The sequence below is a fragment of the Hippocampus bargibanti genome, linkage group LG11, assembly GCF_051943395.1.
Source record: "Hippocampus bargibanti isolate YZ-2025 linkage group LG11, ASM5194339v1, whole genome shotgun sequence".
NCBI lineage: Eukaryota > Metazoa > Chordata > Actinopteri > Syngnathiformes > Syngnathidae > Hippocampus > Hippocampus bargibanti.
This window is the reverse complement of record NC_142744.1, coordinates 2438158-2463527: the sequence shown is the minus strand read 5'-3', so window position 1 is coordinate 2463527 and position 25370 is coordinate 2438158. Positions and strand designations below refer to the sequence as shown.

The 25370-nt window shown below is 37.4% G+C and overlaps 1 protein-coding gene across 1 annotated transcript; it reads right to left on the bottom strand.

Annotated features, from left to right (window-relative positions):
• Positions 1-1346: 1346 nt before the first annotated feature.
• LOC148891117 (lysine-specific demethylase 4A-like) lies at positions 1347-24584 on the bottom strand. Its single transcript, XM_089008656.1, has 19 exons — positions 24428-24584; positions 22384-22548; positions 21181-21356; positions 20956-21070; positions 19739-19932; positions 19577-19626; positions 18529-18632; positions 18317-18454; positions 13046-13160; positions 12723-12898; positions 10898-11108; positions 9821-9900; positions 8305-8360; positions 7845-7953; positions 6411-6602; positions 5477-5647; positions 5265-5384; positions 3798-3890; positions 1347-3705 (listed from the first exon to the last, which is right to left on the bottom strand). Exons 2-19 carry the CDS (start codon positions 22525-22527, stop codon positions 3568-3570), a joined length of 2382 nt encoding a protein of 793 aa, XP_088864782.1. The 5' UTR covers positions 22528-22548; positions 24428-24584; the 3' UTR covers positions 1347-3567.
• Between the last annotated feature and the right edge of the window lie 786 nt (positions 24585-25370).

Genomic DNA, 25370 nt, shown 5'->3' with positions numbered 1-25370 from the left:
TCTTGATTCCTGTTGGCTCCAAAATAATTCCTGTTTTTGTTTGGGGTCGTTATCTGTAACCCTGGTGATACCGTATCTTGGCAGGCACATTGTTGAACCCAAGCATTCCCAAATTAAACATTCTTTTTACACGCCGATGGTTAGCTTAGAAAAAAAGGTCAACCACTAGTAGTCAATAAGTTAACATGTACTTTCTGTTTCTAGCAATCAATGACAGAAAAAAATCACAACAGTGAACTTATTCACTGCCATACGATGTGGAAAAATGGGTCCACTCCTGTGCCAGGGTTTTTGTCATTGTCACACAAATTCCAGGAATCCACAGAATATTGAGTTTTAGGAAAACTTAGATTCTCTTCTTTCATCAGAAAAAAAATGAGGTAATTCCGAAATTATATGGGTCTGGAGTTATCTGAGATTGAAATGGGGACAGGTTTGAGTCTGCCCCCATTTCACTGAAGTAACTCAAACGGATAGAAAGCTAGCAAGTTAGCTGATAGATAGCTAATAATAATAACAAGACGTTCTTTCCGGCACGAAGGCCGGAAAGAACATCCCCGCAGCTAGCTAGCTATGTAGCTGGCTATTTATCCATTTGCTATCTGTTTGCTATCTGACTAGATAGCTAGCTATGTAGCTATTTATACATTTGCTATCTGTCTAGCTAGCTAGCTATGTAGCTGGCTATTTATCAATTTGCTATCTGTCTAGCTAGCTAGTTATGTAGCTGGATATGTATCCATTTGCTATCTGCATAGCTAGCTAGCTATGTAGCTGGCTATTTATCCATTTGCTATCTATTTGCTATCTGTCTAGCTAGCTAGCTATGTAGATGGCTGTTTATCCATTAGCTATTTGCTATCTGTCTAGCTAGCTATATATGTAGCTGGCTATATATCTATCATTTGCTATCTGTCTAGCTAGATAGCTAGCTATATAGCTGGCTATTTATCAATTTGCTATATATTTGCTATCTGTCTAACTAGCTAGCTATGTAACTGGATATTTATCCATTCGCTATCTGTTTGCTATCTGTCTAGCTAGCTAGCTATGTAGCTGGATATTTATCCATTCGCTGTCTGTTTGCTATCTGTCTAGCTAGCTAGCTATGTAGCTGGCTATTTATCCAGTTGCTATCTGTCTAGCTAGCTAGCTATGGAGCTGGCTATTTATCCATTTGCTATCTATTTGCTATCTGTCTAGCTGGCTAGCTATGGAGCTGGCTATTTATCCATTCGCTATCTGTTTGCTATATGTCTGGCTAGCTAGTGAAATGTTTGACATAAAAAAAATTAATCATGCTGAATTCTAAAAACAGAATTAATCAGAATCACCCACAGACAACGGTAGTTTTCTCATTTTTTTTTTACACAACGGTAGTTTTCTCATTTTTTTTTTACTGAAACAGTCGATGTTTTACAAAGACAAACTGAAAATGTTACCTTGACTTGTGACCAAATCGCTAAGCTATTATTTTGTACTAACAGCAGTCAACCCCCCCCAAAAATGGGAATCCTCACCGTATTTGTTCATTTTTGGGTCTTCTCGCTAAAGCTAGCATTCACCAGACCAAAAAGAAGATACATTTAGCTCTTTAAAAAGCCACAAGGCCTTATTGGGGGAGGTGATTTCCAGGGAAATTGATCCGAAACAAGCCGTTAAAGCTGTTAACGGTGTGCATGAAAACCTGCCGTTGCTGTAATAAATATAAATACATCTGAGGTTTTCTAGCGAGAGCGAAAAAAAAAAAGGGACAAAAATAGTTCATTTCCTCAAATTTACTTCAGCCACATAAGTTATTTTTTTTGAAGATAGTCAAAATAAATTTTAAGGGAAGAGGGGTGAAGGAATAAGGCCAGAGTCCATTTCTTCACTTTTCACACCGGATGGCAAAGAAATTGTAAAGAAGCTGATCGGGGGGGCGGAGAGGGACGACGGGGCATTTTTAGGCTTGTTGTCGAGTGTAATGTGGCATTTCTTTGGGTAAAATGAGTCAGTGGCAAGTCAGAGAAAGTTCTGCGGAGTGATTCGGTATAGTCTCAGAACCTGTTGGGTTCTGAGTACAGTGATACCTTGGCTTACGAACTTAATTGGTTCCCAGATAGAGTGTGTAAGGCGAAAAGTGTGTATCCCAAAAAAATAATTTCCCATAGGAAACCATTCAAATGAGAATAATCCGTTCCCAGGTCCCCATAAAACATAATTTTCTAATTTTATAAGCCTTAAAACTACACAAAATAAACATTTTTATGTATAATAAATGCGCTATGGTATTATAATTAAAGAAATAAACTGTACAGTATAATAAAGTTGTTTTATTTACGTTTGTGATGGTCGTTGATGGCTTGATGTAATGGAGTGGCCGGTTTCATCAGCATTAAACACTTGATGAGGAACGTAGCCTTCTTCTTCTACCATCTTGAGGAATGATTCCTTATGAGCTTCGGCAGCTTTATCGTCAGAACTGGCTGCCTCACCATGACGAATGACACTATGAATCCCTGTACGACGCTTAAAGTTCTCAAACCATCCGTGGCTAGCCTTGAAATCATCAATGGATGACGAACTTCCAGGTTGCCTCTTGATGATATCCACTTGATGAGGAACGTGGCCTTCTTTCACCATCTTGAGGAATGATCCCTTGCAGGTGTTTTCTCTGTGATAATTTTATCTAGTTGCTCATCAATTGTGTTCTGTTTAACTGTGTTGATAGCTTTTTGGATCAAGTGTACAGATGGCTTGTGCGGGTTATTTGTTGCGCCTGATTGATGGGATATTTTAACCTTGCAGTCTACACTCTGCTTTTGAACTATCAAAGTTGAAACGAGTCCAAAATTTCAGTTTTCTATTTTCTCATCATTTCAATTTTGTTTTTTGTTTCAAGCTCTGTCGTCTCCTTTTCGTGTGTGTGTGTGCGTGTGTTTTCTTTCTTTGTCGTCTGCCTGTCTCTTTAATGTCTAACCCCCCCTCCCTCACTGCTGCGTTCTTGACCAATCACGTGGCTTTAACTGAAGACTGGGGGCGAGGAACAGAGGACAAAAACAGTCGGCCACCATTTTCTTTTTAGGAGAACGGGCTCGTTCGCGAACGACACATCACTCATTGTGGCAGCTCCGTGTGTATCCCAAAAAATAGTTTGTATGCCAAGGTAAAATTTTCATAAATGTAACGTTCGTAAACCGTAAAGTTCGTAAGCCAAGGGGTTCGTGAACCGAGGTATCACTGTACTTCAAGTCCAAAGCAAATGAAAAAAAAAATCACAAAATGAGAAAATGGTTTCTGGGCTTTATAAAGCGGACATGGAAAAGGGGGTGCGTAGGGGTGGGGCCTCAATAAGTAATGCGACTTTTGAAGCACTAGCTTGCTAGCTAGCTGCTAACTCCTCCTGTCAAAATAAATTAAGATAAGGAAATATACAGACCGCATTATGAAAGAGTGTTATTCAGAGTACAAAGTCCCAGCCGTACTTTATAAATATGACGTCCGGCAGGCCGCGAAAGCAATTGAAAGTGGGGGTGAAGGGGGGTGTGCGAGGGGGGGGGGGGGGGAGATAGGACGAACCCGACATCACTCCATGATGGCTCGATAAACAACAGGTTCGATGTAGTCCTCCCTGTAACGAGAATTGATGACCCGTTGTCGTTTGGAATTCTGTTTGACGTCGTCCGGCGAGAAGAGCTCGAAGCGCATGTCCGACGCCACCGACTGCACACAAAAATAAGAGCAAATAAGATCGAGAACTTTATCGGGTTCGAAGTGGTACGCGAGACGAGTTCTGGTGAAGAACCGGGATTTACCAGTCGAGATTTGACCCGTTTGGGTAGATCTTCGTCTAAGGTGTAGACGTCTTCGCGCTTGACAGAAATTTGGGATTCATCTTCAAATTCCACCTGAAAAGGGAGGAGACACACTTGCAGTGACCATTTCAGCAAAATCAATAGCGTACAATAGCTATCTGGCTGGCTGGCTAGATATTAGCTATCTATTGGCTTAGCATTAGCTAACATTCTATCTATTTGATTTACTTCCGGGTTGAGTGAACGCTGGCGCGTGTTGCTGCCGCTGCTCACCCACAGAAAAAAAAAATGTCCTGTAACTGTAAAGTGACCTTGAAAGTTTTGAAAGGCGCTTAAAAACGAAATGTATCATTATTATTATAAATTGACCAGATGTTGTTTAACACACATACTTTATATGTCAAGTGATACCTCAGCTCCCGAACTTAATTGGTTCCCAGAAAGTGTGTCTAAGGCGAAAAGTTAGTCTACCAAACATTTATTTCCCATAGGAAACCATTAAAATGAGAATAATCCGTTCTCAGGTCCCCATAAAACATAATTTTCGACTAAATAAGCCTTAAAACTACACAAAATATACCTCATTTTTGCCTCACAAATTTAATGGCGCGTGTTGCTGCCGCCGCTCACCCGCAGAAAAAAATATCCTGTGACTGTAAGAGAGTTTTGAAAGGCGCTTATAAATGAAATGATGATGATGATTATTAATATCAATATTAATATTATTATTATTATTATTATAGTATTATTATTATTTTGTACGTCTGCCCCATTTCAAGTTCAGATAACTCCACACCCATATAACTTAGGAATGATCTCTTTTTTCTGATGAAAGAAGTGAGTGTACGTTTTTTTTTTTTTTACCTTGAATTGAATGTTTATGTAGTCCTAAAACTCAATATTCTGTGCATCCTGGAATTTGAGTGACAATGACAAAAACCCTGGCACTGGAGTGGACACATTTTTTTGCACATTGTCTGGCAGTCAAGGAGTTAAATAACCAAGACAGTTTTGCTGATAACACAATATTCAAACTTTTAGTTCAGGACTGCCTTTAACATTGATGACAAATGTTCGTTGCATTAAAATAATAAAATTTGGGCACAAAAAAAAAAAAAAACAAAATTAAACCGAATCAAACTCAATCCAGGTAACATCCGACTTACGACCGGCTCGACTTACAACCACACGTACTTACGACCACGACCTCAAGACCCTATTTTTAACATTTTAAGAGGGGGAGTTTGCAAGACATTTAGCCTACGAGTCTCTCCACCATTTCGAATGCATTTTGACTTACGACCGTTTGGTCGGAACGGAACTCGGTCGTAAGTCGGATGTTACCTGTATTCTGTGGGTCCTGCAATTCGAGTGACAGTGACAAAAACCCTGGCACTTCAGTGGACACATTTTTGCATAGTCTGGCAGCTAATGAGAAAACACATGTTTCGATATGACGGGTCCTACCAGGTACATCGGAATGGAGTGGGATGCCACAAACTTGGCGCCGTACAACAACCCGTCAGTCCATCGCACTGACACAGTGGCGCCCTCTGCAGGTGGCCCGAGTCTCACGCAGTCCCGATTCTAGCGTGAAAAAAAAAAAAAAAAAAAAAAAAATGAAGCATCATTCGGACGAATGTCCCATTCGTCCGAATGATGCGCGACGGTTGACGGACCTCGATGTCCTCAGGGAAGAGGTTGTCGCTGTACGAGCCGTCGTCGAAGACCACCTCGTAGAAGGTGGCGGTGGTCAGTTCCACCACCTGGCTGTGGTAGTAACGACCGTTTCGGTATTTACAGATCACCCTCTGCCCCACGGCGAGTTCTCGCATGGAGTCCTTGTTACGCTGTGGAACACAGCAAGAATGTGAGCCTTTCAAAAAACAATTTGCTCCATTTGGGCATGGATTAGAGCACAGGTGTCCAAGTCAAGGCTCGGGGGCCAAATTTGGCCCGTCGCGTCATTTTATTCGGCCCCCAAAAGCAAAACAAACTTGTGAAATTCCATGCTCATCTATCAAGCTAGTGAATAAGTTAGCTCGCTAGCTCTTTTTCTATTCAGATAGCTGGCTAATCCCTTACATCACAGGTGTCAAACTCAAGGCCCAAGGGCCAAATCTGGCCCACCACATCATTTTATTCGGCCCGCGAAAGCAAATCAAACTGGTGAAATTCCATGCTCATCTATCTAGCTAGCGAACGAACTTTCTATTCAGCTATCTGGCTAATTCCTTACATCACAGGTGTCAAACTCAAGGCCCAAGGGCCAAATCTGGCCCGCCACATCATTTTATTCGGCCCGTGAAAGCAAATCAAACTGGTGAAATTGTATGCTCATCTATCCGGCTAGCGAATGAGCTAGCAAGCTAGCTCTCTTTCTATTCAGCTAGCTGGCTAATCTCATACATCACGGGTGTCAAAGACAAGGCCCGGGGGCCAAATGTGGCCCGCCACATGATTTTATTCGGCCCGCGAAAGCAAATCAAACGTGTAAAATTCCATATTGCTTGCTAAAGCTCGAACCGAAACGTCAAATTGTCGTATGTAAATCACAATAACAGTCATATTTTTTTGTACTTCAGATGCTAATTGGCAGCTTTGTCCGCTTACCTCGACGATAGCGTTGGTTTTATGTCGGTGACACGTGATAAAGACAATGAACGGCCAGTCGTCCGGGTGCATGAGGACTCCCGCGGCCTGCGCACAGCTTGGGTGGAACGCCGTGGAGCAACGTCCGTGGGAGCATTGGACGCAACAGCCCGTCGACTCCCTCTTCATCCGTTTCCTGCAGAAAACGCATTTCTGCACAAAGACACAAAGAGTCACGCCGAGCATAAGTGTCGAGGTGAAAAGGTTCGAAGCCGTGAGGGTAAATTTAAAGGAAGTGCAAAAGGGGGGGGGGGGGGGGAGGAAAGGAGGAGAAAGGAAACAAGCGTGGGAAGGATTGAAGGATTTTTTTTGGGGAAAAAAAAAGAAAGGTTTCAAGGGAAGTCTTAGACCTCGACACACACGAGAACATTGAAAAACTTCCTTCCAAAGTGAAACGGACATCATATGCGCATTTCATGACACGATTATACTATTTCGGAGCCTTTGTACTACTGCGACAAAAAACAAAGACAATGTGAATTGTTTTCCACGTCCTCGGTATGCTAGCAAAATGTATCCTATGATTGGCTATCTGGCTTTCTATTAGCTATTTATTAGCTAATCATTAGCTAGCTAGCTATTAGTCAAGCTAGCAAGCTATTGTCAAGCTGGCTGGCTATTAGCTGTCCGCTATCTGGCTATCTCTTAGCTATTTATTCGCTATACAATAGCTAAATAGCTAGCTTTCTATCTATTTGAGTTACTTCCGGGTTGAGTGAATATCCTGTGACTGTAAAGTGCCCTTGAGCGTTTTGAAAGGCGCTTATAAATGAAATGTATTATTATTATTATTATTACTGTATCTATTAGCTAGCTAGCTAGTTTTGTATCTATTTGAGTTACTTCCGGGTTGAGTGAACGCTGGCGCGTGTGGCTGCCGCTGCTCACTCACAGAAAAACCTATCCCGTGACTGTAAAGTATTTGAGTTACTTGCGGGTTGAGTGAACGATGGCGCATATGGCTGCCGCTGCTCACCCACAGAAAAAATATCCTGTGACTGTAAAGTGTCCTTGAGCGTTTTGAAAGGCGCTTATAAATGAAATGTATTATTATTACTGTATCTATTAGCTAGCTAGCTAGTTTTCTATCTATTTGAGTTACTTCCGGGTTGAGTGAATGCTGGCGCGTGTGGCTGCCGCTGCTCACTCACAGAAAAACCTATCCTGTGACTGTAAAGTATTTGAGTTACTTCCGGGTTGAGTGAACGATGGCGCGTATGGCTCCCGCTGCTCACCCACAGAAAAAATATCCTGTGACTGTAAAGTGTCCTTGAGCGTTTTGAAAGGCGCTTATAAATGAAATGTATTATTATTATTATTAACTGTATCTATGAGCGAGCTAGCTAGTTTTCTATCTGTTTGAGTTACTTCCGGGTTGAGTGAATGCTGGCTTACCAGTCTGAAGCGAGGCAACGGGATTGCAGACAGATCGATGGGACGGCGCTCCGTGATGTTGACAAAGCGGGCTTCCAGCACCGTGATGGCACACAGAATATGAACCCACCTGCCAGTCAAACAAATATGACATTGACGCAAGACAAACAGAACAACGTCCACGGGTGCAATATTCCCTAACATCCTCTTCGTTGTGTAAACAAGCGGACATTTGCTATTTGCTAGTTATGAGATAGCTATTCACTCGCTAGCTAGCTTGCTATCTATTTGAGTTACTTCAGGGTTGAGTGAACGCTTGCGCATATGGCTGCCGATCTTGTGACTGGAAAGTGACCTTGAAAGTTTTGAAAAGCGCTTTGAAATGAAATGTATTCTGATTACAAAAGGGCAGAATTGCAACTCCGAGCTAATCTCAAACACCAAAGTGTCATGCTAACGGCAAGTGCTGGAAATAACGTACTTGTCATTGTTGGCTCTCTGCAAAGCACCACCTCGGAGGGAACACAGGCAGCAATCCTGGAGCAAGACAAAAAAAAAAAAAAGGGGTTGAATCCGGGAAGCTAAAACGCCTACATTATAATCATTCACTGCCATTCAGGAATTTATTTGGGAATTGAAAATATGACAGAGCGCCATTGCTGAATTTATTCTGATTTTATTTGGTTTTTTTTTTAATTGGTTTTAAAATACAATTTTCATTGGGGGTGCGCCTTATACCGCGGTGCACCTTATATACTGGAAAATACGGTAATCGATGAATCGGGTAATAGATTCGCAAAAAAAAAATATATATATATTAAAAAATGAAAGGTGATCGTGAACTCTTTGTTAAACACAAATAACGAGCATGTCAACTGTAAGTGATTTTAGTCTACTGGTGAGTGACGTGGGTGGCAGTGATTTTTTTTTTTTTTTTTTTTTGCAGGCTCGGCCATTTAATTTCCATTTAATTCCAAACGAAAAAAAATGTTGTTTGACACATTCAAAAAGAACTTTTAGAGACGAGACTGCAATTAACTCATTCATTGCCAGATGATGTGCAAAAATGTATCCTATCAAGTGCCAGGGTTCTTTTTTTTGTCATTTTCACTCAAATTGCACAGAATATTGAGTTTTAGGACTAGTTAAACATTCAATACAGCGTTAGAAAACTGAGGTGTCAAAGTCAAGGCCCGGGGGCCAAAGCTGGCCCGCCACGTCATTTTTTTTCGACCCATGAAAGCAAATCAAACTTGTGAAATTCCGTGATGCTTTCTAAAATCCTAACCACAATTTATTCGGTTAGGATTTTTTTTTGATGTAAACCACCATAATAGTCATTATTCTAGCACTAACATGGACAAAAGGCAAATGCTGCCACCCCACGGGAGGGAAAAACACTGCCAGAGGTCTGACCAGCGCTTCATCTGCACCCCCGGGTAACAAAAAAACAAAACCCAAACAAATCCGGGAATGGTGCTCCACGTCATATGTTTAAATTCCCAGAATAAATTTGGAAATGGCAGTTAAAATCTCATTCCAGTAGGATTGAAAGACACACACTAGGACTACCCACTGGTGGACAAATGTCCTCATTCGTTTTCATCTATTGGGCAATATTTGCAGATTGAAGAGTTGCGACCCCCAAAAAAATGAAGTAGTAACGCTGATAACAACAGATGCGGTGCGCAACGAAACTAATCAAATGAGGAAGAATGTATTGGACTAACAATAACACACAAAGGAAGGGAACACTCCCAGAGGGACAAAAACGGAGCCACGTTTAGGGACAAAAAGGGACAAAAACAACAAATGCTGGAACTTTATTGTGACCTATTTTGGGGAGATTTTTTTTTTTTTTTATAAGCGAACAAAGCGGCGATGTTGCCTTTGAAAGCATGACGTGAGTCCGTATAGAATCTTACGGCGTTGAAGTGAATGTGTGAATCTACTTAACAAGCAGCGAAAATAAATCATTGAAAGCCCCGTGAACCAACCTCCATGGTCGCGTCGGCTTTGCAGCGAGCACACAGCCAGTCATCCTGCTCTGCTTCGTCTCCAGTTACGCCGTAGCAACCTGAGATGGACAAGAACAGGTTTCATTTTTTATTTTATTATGACTAATAATATATGACTAATAATTATGACTAATTGCATTTTCCTCTGTCTTAACAGGAACGATTGACTTGGGGTATGACATAGCTTCAAAGAAAAAACAAAATGGAGGAAAAAATGAATAAAATAAAATAATAATAATAATAATAATAAATTTCATTTACAAGCGCCTTTCAAAACTCTCAAGGTCACTTTACAGTCACAGGATAAGTTTTCCTGTGGGTGAGCAGCAGCAGCAGCCACACGCGCCAGCGTTCACTCAACCCGGAATAACTCAAAAAGATAGAAAGCTAGCTAGATAGCTAATAGCTAGCTAGCTAATGTTGCCTGACTCAAATTACTAGCTAGCCATGTAGCCAATAGCTAGCTAGAGAGATAGATAGCTAATATGTTACTTGACTCAATTAGCTAGCTAGCTATGTAGCTAGCTAGCTATGTAAATAGCTAGCTAGATAGATAGATAATGTCTTCTGACTCAAATAGGTAGGTAGCCAATAGCTAGCTAAATAGATAGCTAATATGTATAGGTCATAAACCCACCTGTTTAAACTTGCTTTCATGGTCTAGTTTAATCTGCTGTTTTATTATTTATCGTTTTATTCATGATTGTATATAAAGTGTCCCTGGGTGTTCAGAAAGGCGCTTGTAAATTCAATGTATTATTATTATTATTATTATTATTATTATTATTATTGTTTCCTGAATCAAATAGCTAGCTATGTAGCCAATAGCAGCTAGCTAGCTAGATAGCTAATATGTTTCCAGACTCAAATAGCTAGCTATGTAGCAAATAGATAGCTAGCTAGCCATATAGCTAATAGATAGCTAGCTAGCCATATTGCTAATAGACAGCTCTTATAATGACATCGCAAAAGAAGGTTCTATCCATCAATTTCCAGCACCACATCCTGAATTTGTGTGATTGAAAAAGCATAAAAATAATAATAACATAAACGTACTGGTGTGTACTCGAACGCAGCATTGAGAACAGCTGAGCAGCCGGCTGGTGCCGTCGTCTGTGATGTGAGGGTTGGACAGTTGGCCTTCCTCGCTATCGGCCATCTTGTTGGTGTGCGTGTTGAAACACATTTCGGGGATGAGGGGTTTTGACCACTGGTGACCTTGGCGGTTCACCAAGGTCAGCGCGGATCTGTCGTCGCTGCTCTCTGACTAAAGAAGAACATGTCGGTTTTCTGGTTAATATCCAATTGCTTCGTTTTGATGAAAAAAATTAAAATAAAGAGCGGTTAGATTCAAGCTCCCAGTTCAAGTACAATACAATACACAGTGATTGATATAGAGCTTGAAGCTGTAACAAAACGCTTAGCATGGACAATTATCATATACAGGAAGATAAAGCAGTCACAAAGATAGTAGAAAGCAACAGGGAGTGAAACTAATATCAAACTAATATCAAGTCTGAAACCTGTTGAGTCAAATGCCAGAGTACAAGTGAGTTTTAAAGATGGGCAGTTCTCACCAAAAGCCATCCAAGTAAAAAAAAAAAAAAAAGAGAGATTGAAAACATTACAAAATGGTGGTTACATATTAACCATTTGACATGAAGTCAAACAAATCATGACACATTTTGTATTCGGACAAACCATGAAACTTGTAGAGCAATGCTAGCTTGATGCTAACACACAATCCAAATGGCCATGAAACGGTTATACAAAACTTGCTGGTGGAATAATTCTAACAATTTAATTAACTGGCATTATAATAGAAATGGTGAGGCAAAATATAATATAATAATAATAATACGTTTGGAATCGCAAAAATCGTCGTCGTAAATGGATGTCTGTATTATACTGCGCCCTGGTGGCCAAGTCGCAACACAGCAAGGCGTTATTCCTAAATCAATTGAAAAAAAAAAACATTTGCAAACATTTTTATCTGTATTTTTTGTGGGTCTGTAATGTAACGCGTTTAATTCAATGTGAAAAAAACATATGGGACTATTTGATTTAATATTCAGCAAGCTAGCTAGCCAGCTAGTAGATAGCTAATAGATAGCTAGCTAGATAGCTAGCCACCTAGATAGCTCTATTGGTATTTAAAATTGCATTTTCTGTGTAGCTCTCTCTCTCTCTCTCTCTTGTTTCCATTTATAATTGTATTTTATTTATTGTATCCTATTTGTGATTGTATTTTATGTATTATAGTACCTATGCTTGTCTGTGTCTGTAGTGTTAAAATGTAATGTATTATTATTATTATAAATTGGTAGAAAGCTAGAAAGCTAGCTAGCTAGCTAGCGAATAAATACCTAACAAATAGCACATTAGCTATCTATTCGCTAGCTAGTAACTATGTATTCGCTAGCTATTGGCTATCTATTCGGTATCTAGCTAGCTTGCTATCTATTTGAGTTACTTCCGGGTTGAGTGAACGCTGCCGCTGCTCACCCACACAAATAAACGTATCCTATGACTTTAAAGACCTTGAGAGTTTTGAAAGGTGCTTATAAATGAAATGTATTATTATTATTATTATTGTTATTATTATTATTATTATTATAATAGATAGCTAACAGCTAGCCAGCAAACAGCCAATAGGTAGCCACCCAGATAGCTAATAGCTAGCCAGCCAGATAGTTAATAGCTAGCCAGCCAGATAGCTAATAGCTAGACAGCCAGATAGCTAATAACTAGCCAGCCAGATAGTTAATAGCTAGCCAGCCAGATAGCTAATAGCTAACCAGACAGCTAGCCAGCTATTCAGGTAGCCTAAAAAGCACAAATCTCTGGTGCTTGAAAAGTCTTGGTTGAATATCCATCTCACCTGATGGTGTGTGTAGAAAAGCAAGCAAATGGAGCAGTAAGGAGCCTGCTCGCCCATTCGCTTATTATACTCCCACTCCGCCTGAAGGTTGAAAGGCCGACACTGCCACAGTTGCCTCAGCGGCTTTGCCCACTCCGCTTTCTCTTCTCGATGCACTTCCACGTCATGATACATGTCTGCAGGGTACATTGAATACATTTTTTTTTAAAGTGCTACATGGCTAACTGAGCTAGTTTAATCTCAGAGTAGACTGAATGGAGATTTCAGAGTCCCTCTTATAAATAATCATACAAAAATATGACGATTCGCTACATTTAGCTTACCGTCGTCACTGTATGTTTCACGGAAGAGAGGGTGGTGGCGAGGAAGTTTTTGGAGGACTTCTTGTTGCTGTTGCTTGGTGACCGCTGACATGCAATAGGACTGCTCTTCTGACACCTGCCGGTGAAATTTGATTTAGCGATGCCAAACCACAGTTCTAATAGTAACTAATAATAGTAATTAATGATAATTAATAATAATAATTAATAAGCATAATTAATAATAATAATTCATGATAATAATAATAGATAATTAATAATAATAATAATAATAACAAAATAATAAATAATAAATCAAAATTACAATTAATAATAATAAAAAGCTATTATTACCTAGCGAATAGATAGCTAATATTATTATAACATTAGCTATATAGCTATTAGCTAGCGAATACATAGCTAATATCACAATAATAATAATAATAATAATATTAGCTATATAGCTGGCTATCTATTCGCTGTATGGCGATATAGCTGTCTATCTAATAGCTATCTATTAGCAATATATTAGCTAGCTAGCTTTCTATCTATTTGAATTACTTCCGGGTTGAATGAAACTCATCGTGTGACTATAAAGTTACCATAAGAGTTTTGTAAGGCGCTTATAAATGAAATGTATTATTTATTATTATTATTATTATACTGTATTTTGTATATCCGCCCCCATTTCAAGCTCAGATAACTCCAGACCCAAATAATTTAGGAAGGTTTGAGCTGATTTTGTTTTGCAATCCAAAGAAAGAAAGACAGAAAAAAAAGAAAGACAGAAAAAAAAAAGAAAGAAAGAAAGAAAGAAAGAAAGAAAGAAAGAACAAAAAAAAAAGAAAAAAAAAGAAAAGAAAAGAAAAAAGCAACAAAACAAAAAAAAAAAAAAAGAAAGAAAGACAGAAAAAAAGAAAAAAGAGAAAGGAAAAAAAGAAAAAAACAAACAAAGGAAAAAAAAGGAAAAAAGAAAAAAAAAGAAAAAGAAAGAAAAAAGAAAAAAGAAAAAGAAAGAAAGAAAAAAAGAAAAAGAAAGAAAGAAAGAAAGACAGAAAAAAAGAGAAAGGAAAAAAAGAAAAAAACAAAGGAAAAAAACGGAAAAAAGAAAAAAAAGAAAAAGAAAGAAAAAAGAAAAAATGAAAAAAAGAAAAAAAGAAAAAGAAAGAAAAAAAAAAAGAAAAAAAGAAAAAAAGAAAAAAAGAAAAAGAAAGAAAGACAGAAAAAAAGAGAAAGGAAAAAAAGAAAAAAACAAAGGAAAAAAAGGAAAAAAGAAAAAAAATATATAAAAAGAAAAAAAATCAAAAAAAAAACAAATAATAAGAAACAATAATAAAATATATAATATATAATATAAAAATAATTAAAAATAACAAAGGAAAAATATAAATAAGAAAAAAAAGATAAAATAAAGAAAAAAAGAAAAAATGAAAAGAAAAAAAAAGAAATTAAGAAAAAGAAAGACTAAAAAAAGAAAAGAAAGAGTAAAGGAATTAAAATACAAAGGAAAAAAAGGAAAAAAAAAAAAAAAGAAAAAAAAAAAAAAAAACAAAAAAAAAAAAAAAAAAAAGAAAAAAATGGCATCAATAGTGAAGATTCACAAGCACAGGTGCATTTGTGCATGTCGTCCAAACACTTGATTCATGCATGAAACTTGAATAAGATTTAAGGTCATAGACGAATGAACATAGAAGCCTCCCTATAATCATCTAAACTGAATTGGTCTATGATGTGAATTCTCAGTACTTGAATCGTTAAGATTTAGTTTCAGTGCATCCATGTTATTTATATTATTATATTATTATATATAATTTTATTATTATATATATATTTATATTTAATATATATATTATTATTTATATATTATATATTTATATAATTTTTATAATTAATTATTAAATATATTATTATTATTAATATTATTATATATATTTTATTTTATTATTTATTATATATATAATTATTATATAATATATTTAATATATATATTATAATAATATTAATATTATATTATATATATATTTTAAATATATATATTATATTATTATTATATATATATTTATTATTAATATTATATTTATTATTTATATTATTTATAAATATTATATATTATATATTATAATTTTATATTATTATTTTTTTATATATTTAATAATATATATATATTTATATATTATTTATTTTATAATAATATATATATTATTATATTAATATTTATATATTTAATATATATTATTTATTTATATAATTTATATTATATTATAAATTATAATATATTATATATTATTATATTATATTATATATTATTTATTTATAATTATTATATTATATATAATATTATAATTATATATTAATTTATATTTATTATTTATAATAATATATTAATTTAATATTATTAATATATTGTGAGCTGTATATTCATGTCTCACCTATGTAGCTATATAGCTTTTAGCTATCTTAGCTTAGCAGTACTACAACATTTACTGAAGTTACGTTAGCCTGATATGCTTCATGGATGTTATGAATGTTACTTTATGCACAATTAATGAATTACATATATCGAGCAACTATAAAAGATGATGATAGCAAATGCTACATGATATATGCAGCTAGTACTACATGACTGTAATGCTATTATACGAAATCTACTTCATGTTTTTAATGGTCTATATACAGGCTAAAAAAATATTGACAATAAACAATATCGCCAAGCTACTTGTCCAAGATCTGATCTTGGTAACTTTTGAAGGTCGTTATCGATGTAACTATGCTAGCTAACTGAGACATTATAAATATTACATCACTCGCATGTTAGCAGAATATAGCAAATGTATCAATAGTTAGCAGTACTTACTGATAGTTTCAGAATCAAGATCATATCAGTCGACTGTACATTCAGTGGAACTGTTCCTGTCATTAATTTGTCATCAACAATCGGCAAAAAAGACATGTTAATAAATGATTCTATAGCTAATGATATATATGAGATCTGATCTGAAAGCAGGAAGTTATAGCTGTACTGGTAACAATACTTTAATATGCACGTAAGTACAATTGTAGCAAATACTACTTTGGTATGTACAGTCTCCATAGTAGCTATGTCTATTTATCATTGCATTTTTCTATATGACTAATATGCTATGTGTATCTATACATTATGTTTATCATATTACTCTTGATCATTGTCATGTGCTGTATCAGCACTATGTCTTATGATCATTTGCATCTGCAAACTAGAGCTAGTCTGGCTTTTCTCATGCTATTGTATTTCTATCTCTAGCATAGCTATTAAGTTACTAGTTGTTATTTGCTATGAGCAGCTATTTGTATCATTTGTATGCTTTTATATATGGTATACTGAGTATATGCTATAATATTGCTATTTGCTATCTTTAGCTGTTACTTGTACTGTTGACTGATATGTACATCTGACTATGCTATTGTCTATGATGAATCTTTATCTGTGCAGTAATGTTGTATACTTTAGCTACATATGTATCTGTTATGCTAGTCATTATGGCTTATCTTTCACTTATTCTATCTGCTTATGTCATATTATTGCTTCTGATTTCTATAATGTTGACATGAAGCTGAAATCTGCTGATTGTATAATGCATATTTTATGCGTACAATAACTATTATGTAATCGTCACGTATTCATTTTTCAAGTGCTATTATCAGAATTATTGTTACTGCATGTACTAATGTTCTATGCTAGTATACTACAGTTACCGTCATGAATTCGACAAATAGTTCATGTTACTAGCTATGTACATGTTATCAGAAGCTAATATAGATGTCAAAAGCTATAGCTAGCTAGTACATCTAAGTTCTATAATTAGTCAGAAGTCGTTTATCAAATGTGAGCTCAGATTAAGTGTAATGTACTTTTAAGCTAGCATATAAGAGTAGGTATAATAAAGCATTGAGTATATCAAGGAATGATGCTTTGTGTGATCATATCAGTGTGATGTTACAATCAAGAATTCGATAGTATCATAACTTAGATATAATAGTTGAATAATGACATGCTATGTATAATTGTACAGTGAAAGATGTGATATATCAGAACCATATGTTCCAAAGACTTTTAAAACCTTGAGGCAACTAGTCTTGTAGGTATCGTAGAGGTTCTAACACAATTTCCTTGAATCTGTAAACGATAACTTTAATAATTACGTTAGCTTAATGAGTTGCTTTGAGATTCTAAATAGATTTGAACGATTTTAACAAAAATAACCTGTAAAATAATGTAATGTTTAGGTCCAAAATGTTTACTTTTATGCTTACACTATCTACTTTTTTTGGTTAATATTGATAGCTTCGTAAGTCACTTGTACCCCACATGAAGAAACTTAGCTTACACTGTACTGAAACTCTTTCATCAGTCTTAAACTTAACTCATTGTCACGTCACTGAAGGAACGCCCCTGACCAAGAAAGCGACACACAATGCATTTTGGGTCCTTTGTTCCGTCTGAAAACATCGTGTTGATGGGGAAATTAGAAGGAAAACACAAATAACGCGACGGCGAATCATTGTGTGTTGCACCAAAACTACTACTTGGGCTTCATCTTGTGCATTTTCTGGGACGCTACATTGTAGTCCAGATGCCTCAAAATGACACGGAAGCACTCCTTTAATCAATTGCAAACATGTATGCTTTCCTCTTCAGAACTATTTGAATCATATTCATAATTGGATGAATAACAAGAAAGCATATTCTCCGAATCTGAGCCATTGTTTTGATTCTCGAGCAAGGCAAGACTTCCTGGTGTGACGTCATGAACAAGGGGGCGGGACCTTCTGAAACTTGACTTTTCCGAGGTCCCTTTGAAGTAGTTTTGGGACACTTTTAGTCATTATTATTGGTGTTTTGCATTTGACTAAAAATATCAGCCTGCGTGTTTTGGCTATATTGTATTGTATAGACTATTGCTTAAGAAGCTATTGAGTTGAGAAGAAAGTTAGCGTTAAGCAAACAGTTTGATTGAAAATTCGACTGCTCGCCTATACATGGCTATGGAAAAGTGTGACGTGGCAAGAAAACATCCATTCTACTCAATAATAATTAATTGCGTTGCAAGTACAGTAAAGTCTCGTTATATCGATATCGGATATATCGATAGTCCCGGTTATATCGATACTATTTCTATGCACGCACGGAGAAAATTACATGCAAACAGGGTCGGATATATCGATAGTCCCGGTTATATCGATATTTTTTCGGACTCCCTTGAATATCGATATAACGAGACTTTACTGTATTTGACTGTCCACTTGACTAATTCTCACCAAAATGGCTTGCTTGCCATATTCAATCCAACGCTGCGTGGCAAAGTTGGTGGATTCGGCGCAGTTGAACCCGTGGTTGAAACCGGCATGATACGCATAGGGAAAAGTGACCATGAATTCACCGGCGTATTGGGTAATCTATGGAACAAGGAACAAAAGACAAAATCAGCAATCGGGTCGCAAAAAAAAAAAAAAATGCGCAACCGGGATACCTTTTCAAATGGAATGCCGTATTTCTTCAGGATCGAGGGTGAAATCAACGTCATTTTGTGCCTCAAAAAGGCCTCACAGGTTTGCGCGCTTCCAGAGAAGAAACCTACAGCGGACAGATACGGAAAATAAATCATTTTTGACATCAACGTGGAGGGTGTCAAAGTCATTTTTGCCACATTGTCGTTAGGGTGTCTTATCGGTGGTCGTTATAAATTTGGGGAAACCATAATAATAATTATTACATTTCATTTACAAGTGCCTTTCAAAACTCTCAAGGACACTTTACAGAAGTTAATGTTTCGTAGCCTCCACATATTACATGTAGAATGAATAATTAGTTTTTTGAATGTGAAGTAAAAAAATAATGACTGTTAAGTGTTTTACAGACGACAATTTGAAATTTTGGTTCGGACTTTAGCAAGCATGATGGAAGTTCACAAATTTGATTTGCTTTCGCGGACCGAATAAAATGATGTGGCGGGCCAGATTTGGCCCGCGAGCCTTGACTTGGACACCAGTGGTGTAATAACAATAATAATAATAATAATAATAATAAAATATTTAATTTCTAAGCACCTTTCAAAACTCAAGGACACTACAGTCATGATTAAGCAACTAATGAGTGAACGCTGGCGCGTGTGGCTGCCGCTGCTCACCCGCAGAGAAAATATCCTGTGACTGTAAAGTGTCCTTGACAGTTTCGAAAGGCGCTTATAAATGAAATCTATTATTATTATTAGTATTATTATTATTATTATTACTCTTATAATAAGAACTTTTTTTTGTGCGGGTGAGCAGCGGCAGCCATTCGCGCCAGCGTTCACTCTACCCGGAGGTACACAGCAGAAGAGAGTCATTCATTCTTCAGCACTTGCTGTACCCTCTTTGTGACACGAAGCAGTTCTAGATGAAAGAGGAGAGGATCAAAGCATCCTTTTCAGCAGTGGATCAGGGACATCATGGTAGGAATGAATGTGCACGTCTACTACAAGCTAATTGTTGAAAGAAAATATCTGAAAAAAAAATTCCACTGATGACGAAAATTACCTTGAGCAAGACGCTCGAATCTTCTCCCGTGTTCTGGAGGGACACAGTACCTGCAGACAATTCAAAAATGTGTTTTGTCATTTAAAATATATAAATATAAATTTAAAATATACAACATTTATCGCAAGCTTTACTTCCTTTCTTTCTTTTTTTTATTATTACCAGGATTTGGGCTTTCCAAAGTGCAAATAATTAATGCTGTAGAGGTCCATGTCTTCAGTGTGCCATGCAAAAGTGGTCTTCCACATCCCAAAATACAAGTAGGGTGTATTCACGCCCTCGATTGTGATGCCGCTATCAGATTCCACCGTGTCCAAAATGGTATTTAGGTGACAAATGTTCCACTCTTTGACGTCCTGGAAGTGTGCAGAAGTAATAATAAGAATTAAATTAAATAATAATTAAAGGACAACCGACACCTCAGGACAAGTTGCGTCCATAATTTGTAAAATGACTTCTACTGAGCGCATTTTACAAAGATTCCACCGCATATAGCTCTATTTAACGTTTTATAGGTTAACAGACACCATTTTTTTTGTTTCCTAACTGACATCAGAAAAACGTTTTATAGCATCTAAAATACCCAAAACACGAAGGCTGATATTTTTAGGCAAATGTTAAACACCAATAAAAATGAGTGAAAGTGTCCCAAAACTACTTCAAAATGACCTCGGAGATGCCGAGTTTCAGAAGGTCCCGCCCCCTTGTTTGTGACGTCACGCCAGGACGTCTTACTTTGCTCGAGAATCAAAACAATAGCTTCAGATTCGGAGAATATGCTTTCTTGTTACTCATCCAGTTATGAATATGATTCAAATAGTTGTGAAGAGGAAAGCATAAATGTTTGCAATCGATTAAAGAAGTACTTCCTGTATCATTTTGAGGCGCCTGGACTCCAATGTAGCGTCCCAGAAAATGCACAAGATGGCGCCCAAGCACCATTGGAAATGGGCTGATTTGTCTGCTGGGAATTTGTGTCACCTAGTATCAAATAGTAGTTTTGGTGCAACACACAACGATTCACCATCGCGTTATTCGTGTGTTTTCCTTCTAATTTTGCCATCAACACGATTTTTTCCGACCAAACAAAATTACCCAAAATGCATTGTGTGTCACTTTCTCGGTCAGGGGCGTTCCTTGCGTGACGTGACGTCAGGCATCGTCACCAACTCAAAAACAAGACTTCCTGAATATTCAGCGCAAGTCTTAAAATGTAAACTATAGCTATATGCGGTGGAATCTTTGTAAAATACGCTCAGTAGAAGTCATTTGAAGCCATTTTACAAATTATGGACACAACTTGTCCGGACGCATCGGTTGTCCTTTTAACTGAACAGAAAGTGACTTTGGAAAAGCTCATATAAGACAGATCAACTCACAGGATTGTATAGACTGCCACCGACATCGGCCCCATATATAGGAGGATTAAACGTGACATTTTTCCAGTACTTTCTTTCCAGTTCATCAAAGTCATCACAATGAGGGCTACAGAACCTGCAAAAATGGACACAAAGAAATTTCTTTTAATAAACAAAAAAACGATGAACAATCATGACGTTAACAACAAGAGAAAGTGTCAATTTTTTTTTTTAACTTGGCCGTACTTATCACTGTTTGCTAGCTTGCGGAACTCTTGAACAGTCATTGACTTCTTCTGGATGTTGTACTGAGTGAAAAGGCCCGATTGGCCCGTCACCACCTGCTGAATGGGCGCGGGAATCACCAAGGCGTCGATATCATCGTATGAATGTCTGGGCTTCCATTCCTTTGGGGGGACCACCTACAAGTCGGTCGGGGGGGGGGGGGGGGGAGGAAAGTCGATATTATTGGATGGATTGTCATCCAAGAAGTTATTTGCCCGAAAATGTTTGAACTCTATGCCAGGTTCAAAAAAAAACAACAATAATAATAATAATACATTTCATTTACAAGCGCCTTTCAAGACCACTTTACAGTCACAGGATAAGTTTTTTTCTGTGGGTGAGCAGCAGCAGCCACACGCGCCAGCGTTCACTCAACCCGGAATAACTCAAAAAGATAGAAAGCTAGCTAGATAGCTAATAGATAGCTAATAGCTAGCTAGATAGATAGCTAATGTTTCTTGACTCAAATTGCAACCTAGCTATGTAGCCAATAGCTAGCTCGATAGATAGCTAATATGTTTCCTGACTCAAATAGCTAGCTAGCTCAGAGGGAGTCCAAGCTCCATTGAAGAATTTATCAGCATGTGGAAACGGGCTGATTCATTCCTCAAAGCTCGGTGGCCATTTTATCGCCTCTTTTTGGGTGAGACATTCCCCCCCGCCCGTTTGCCTCAAAATGACACGGAAGGACTTCTTTAATCGATTGCAAACATGTATGCTTTCCTCTTCAGAACCATTTGAATCATATTCATGACTGGATGTGTAACAAGAAAACATCTTCTCCGAATCTGAAGCCATTGTTTTGATTCACAAGCAATGCAAGACGTCTTGGGGTGACGTCACGAAATGGGGGCGGGACTTTCTGAAAACGCCCAATTCGCAGTTCCATTTTTTGCAGATTTTGGACACTTTAAGTCATTTTTATTGGTGTTTTGCATTTGACTAAAAATATCATACTGCATGTTTTGGGTATTTTAGATGTTATAAAACGTTTTTCAGGTGTCAGTTAAAAAACAAAAAAGTGACGTCGGTTGTCCTTTAAGCACTTTCCGCACCCTCTATTAAAAAGACAAAACTAGTGTAACACCATTGCATAAAAAAAAATCATCAGGGTCAATTTCAAATATAATTGTGAAAAGAAATGATTGAGTATCAAACACATACTTTGGCCAGGCCTGCTCTGTGCGCCCCCTGTGACTCCATGTAGGCGACATAGCGGCTGAAATTCTTGAACTCCTCAACGGTGGGGTAAAATGTCATGATCCCTTTGGTGGAGGCATTGTTTGGAGGAGCCGTTTCTGACGCCATCACTAATTTGATGGCCAAATCCTGCAGAAAAGGACAATAGAGGGAAAATATATAGATGATAAAGAAATACAGCGCTATTCTTCTCAATCGATTTCTGTTACGTTCCCCTGAAGAAGGAAGGAGGCAATATCTCACACACCCACGACAATTAGGCACGACTTCAAATTGTACAATTTGTGTAAAAAAAAAATGGTTTATAAACATCTCAGCAAAATATTTTATCCTTATTAAAATAAAAAGGACACTGCCAGAGAGACACACAAACAAAATAACAGGGCTCTAAGACTAACATTTTTTTACTGGGATCACATGGACAGAATGGAAATATTTCGGCATCACAAAGAACATTTACGGGTGAGCTATTTTGACATAAAAATGTAATAAAAAAAACAAATCAACACATTTATTATTCACACATGGGCAAGCCGATGAAAAATGAAATTGCGCTGGCTCAAATTTTAAGGGCAGTCTGGATTTGTTTAGAGAAGAATTAGTGATGGGAATTCCGGCTCTTTGCGGAGAGCCGTCCGGTTCTTTTGGATCGGCTCACTAAAAAGATCCGACTCTTTTGGCTCCCAAATGGCTCCTCGGTTTGTTTGTTTTGTTGGTTAAATTCATTAACTACCAAAAAAAAATCATGTAAAATTATGTGAAAAATGAATTACTTATGTAAAAAATACACTATATGAAATATTTTTATTTATATGGCTTGATATATATGTGTGTGCACAGAGAGCATCCACTAACTTTCACTTTCCCTCTGGTTACTCTGGTCTGATGAAGCTGGCACTAATTTGCGTTTCATATTAATAATGCTATCATACCAACGAGTAAAAAATATCATAATTCAATCATAAAAACAGCATAATCTAATAACATTTGTCTACCTGTCTACCCTAACAACCTCAGTGCCCTCTATTCACTGCTGCGTGTGTCTGTAATTCTCCCCACCCACCTCTACAACGGATATGGACCAATCACGTGCGGCTTTAACCTAAGACCGAGGGTGGGGAATAAAGGACAAAAAAAAAAAAACGTTGGCTCCCATTTCCGGCTCCTTGTTAGGAACCGGCTCTATTCGTTCACCTTAGAGATCCGGCTCTAAAAGCCGGTTAGTTTGCGAACGACACATCACTACAAAGAATGCCACTGTTTTTTGTTGTAACTGTATTTTCCTCGTGTTGCAGAAATAAACTGTCCTGGTCGCAAATTAAAAAAAGTGCTAATATCGGCGCTCGGGCCCCTTATAAATAATCTTTATTACTATTAGTAACATCGTTCTAATATTCTAAATATTATTAAGGGGATGCTGACACTTGGTCTGTTGCTGATTGGTTCGAGTCCATCGTCTCTTTAACTCGACCCGATCACTCAGCTAGCATCAGATGCTAACGCGCATGAGCATTAGCCTTACGTATAGCAAAACATAGTCCGCCGACATCAAGGAACATTTATTTTATCCATCATTTCAGCGCATCCAAAATCTGCAGGAGCTTTTGGTGCAATATATTAATTCAAAATGTGTTCACAAGGCAGCTAAATAATTGATTTATTCATTGGGATGCGACTAATTCCAGCAAGCCTATACCATCCCAGTGATATTTCATTTCCACAGACTGGGCGGATATAGCCAATAAAATGTCTTATCGTTCGAACAAGATGTGTTGAATACATCTCAAGTGATAGCTATCCCACACCCAAAAGCCTCAGTTTGTCGATTTGGCATTTTATTCAATAATTCACGATCGTGCCGGGGATTAAACGACACCCCATTGCAAGCTTAGGCGTTAGCATTCGTTGTAGCAGTTAATGGCTAGGACAGCTAACATGAAAGATTTCGACTTCTGAAGCTTCACGATTCTAATAAAGCAGAAAGCAAACGCGACGTTTGATTACTCACCTCTCACTCCCCCGAGGTCCAAAATAATCGTCACCAATGATGTTTATTTTCCGTAATCAGCAATCCACGTAAAAGAGAGCGATCAGTTTGGCAACTGAGAAGGACCCAAGTGCAACACCAACCTCCATTACCTCAGAAACGCACGAACGACGTACGCACGTCCGATGTGATGACCGCATTACGCACGGGAGACGTTCAGCCAATCAGAACACGGAAGATGGCGACACGGTCGCCTCGTACTGAAAACAATTACAGTCGAGTCTTGTTAGCTGCTTGCTACTGTATTTCACTGCTTCATGTCGTTATTTCTTTTTCAGGAGTTGTGCCTGTGTTCAGCGAGAAACAAATTAAATAATTCAAAATAGACTTAATTCCAGCAAATAGCGAAAATTACATCTGTTTATCGATAAACATTTAGCTGCTGTTCAATGCTCTCGTCAGGTGGGATACAGGATGGCCGGCCGTCCCCCAAATTTTGAAAAATCCTTATAAAATTATCCAAAAAGCTAATATGCAGTAGTTTATCAGCGTAATTAGAAAATACAAACAATAAATGCTAACAGGAGTGCCTTAATTTATTTTTGTGTGTTTAAATTAAAGTCAAACAATGAAAACGCTTTCACACCCCTGATCGACACATTGTTCGGTCTACCGATGAGTGATGTGTCGTTCGCGAACAAGCCGGTTCTTCGTTCTCTGAAGTGAACGAAGAAAACCGGTTCCTAACAAGTCATCAAATCATGTATTTTGTGTTTTTCTACTTTCCTTTCATCACCTTGCTGCTGTGAAATGTAAATTTCTCCACTGCGAGACTAATAAAGGCAAATCCAAAACAAACAAACTGAGGAGACATTTGGAAGCCATAAGAGTCGGATCACTTAGGTGATCCGAGCCAAAAGAACCGGGTCTCTGAAAAGTACCGGAATTCCCATCACTACTCCCG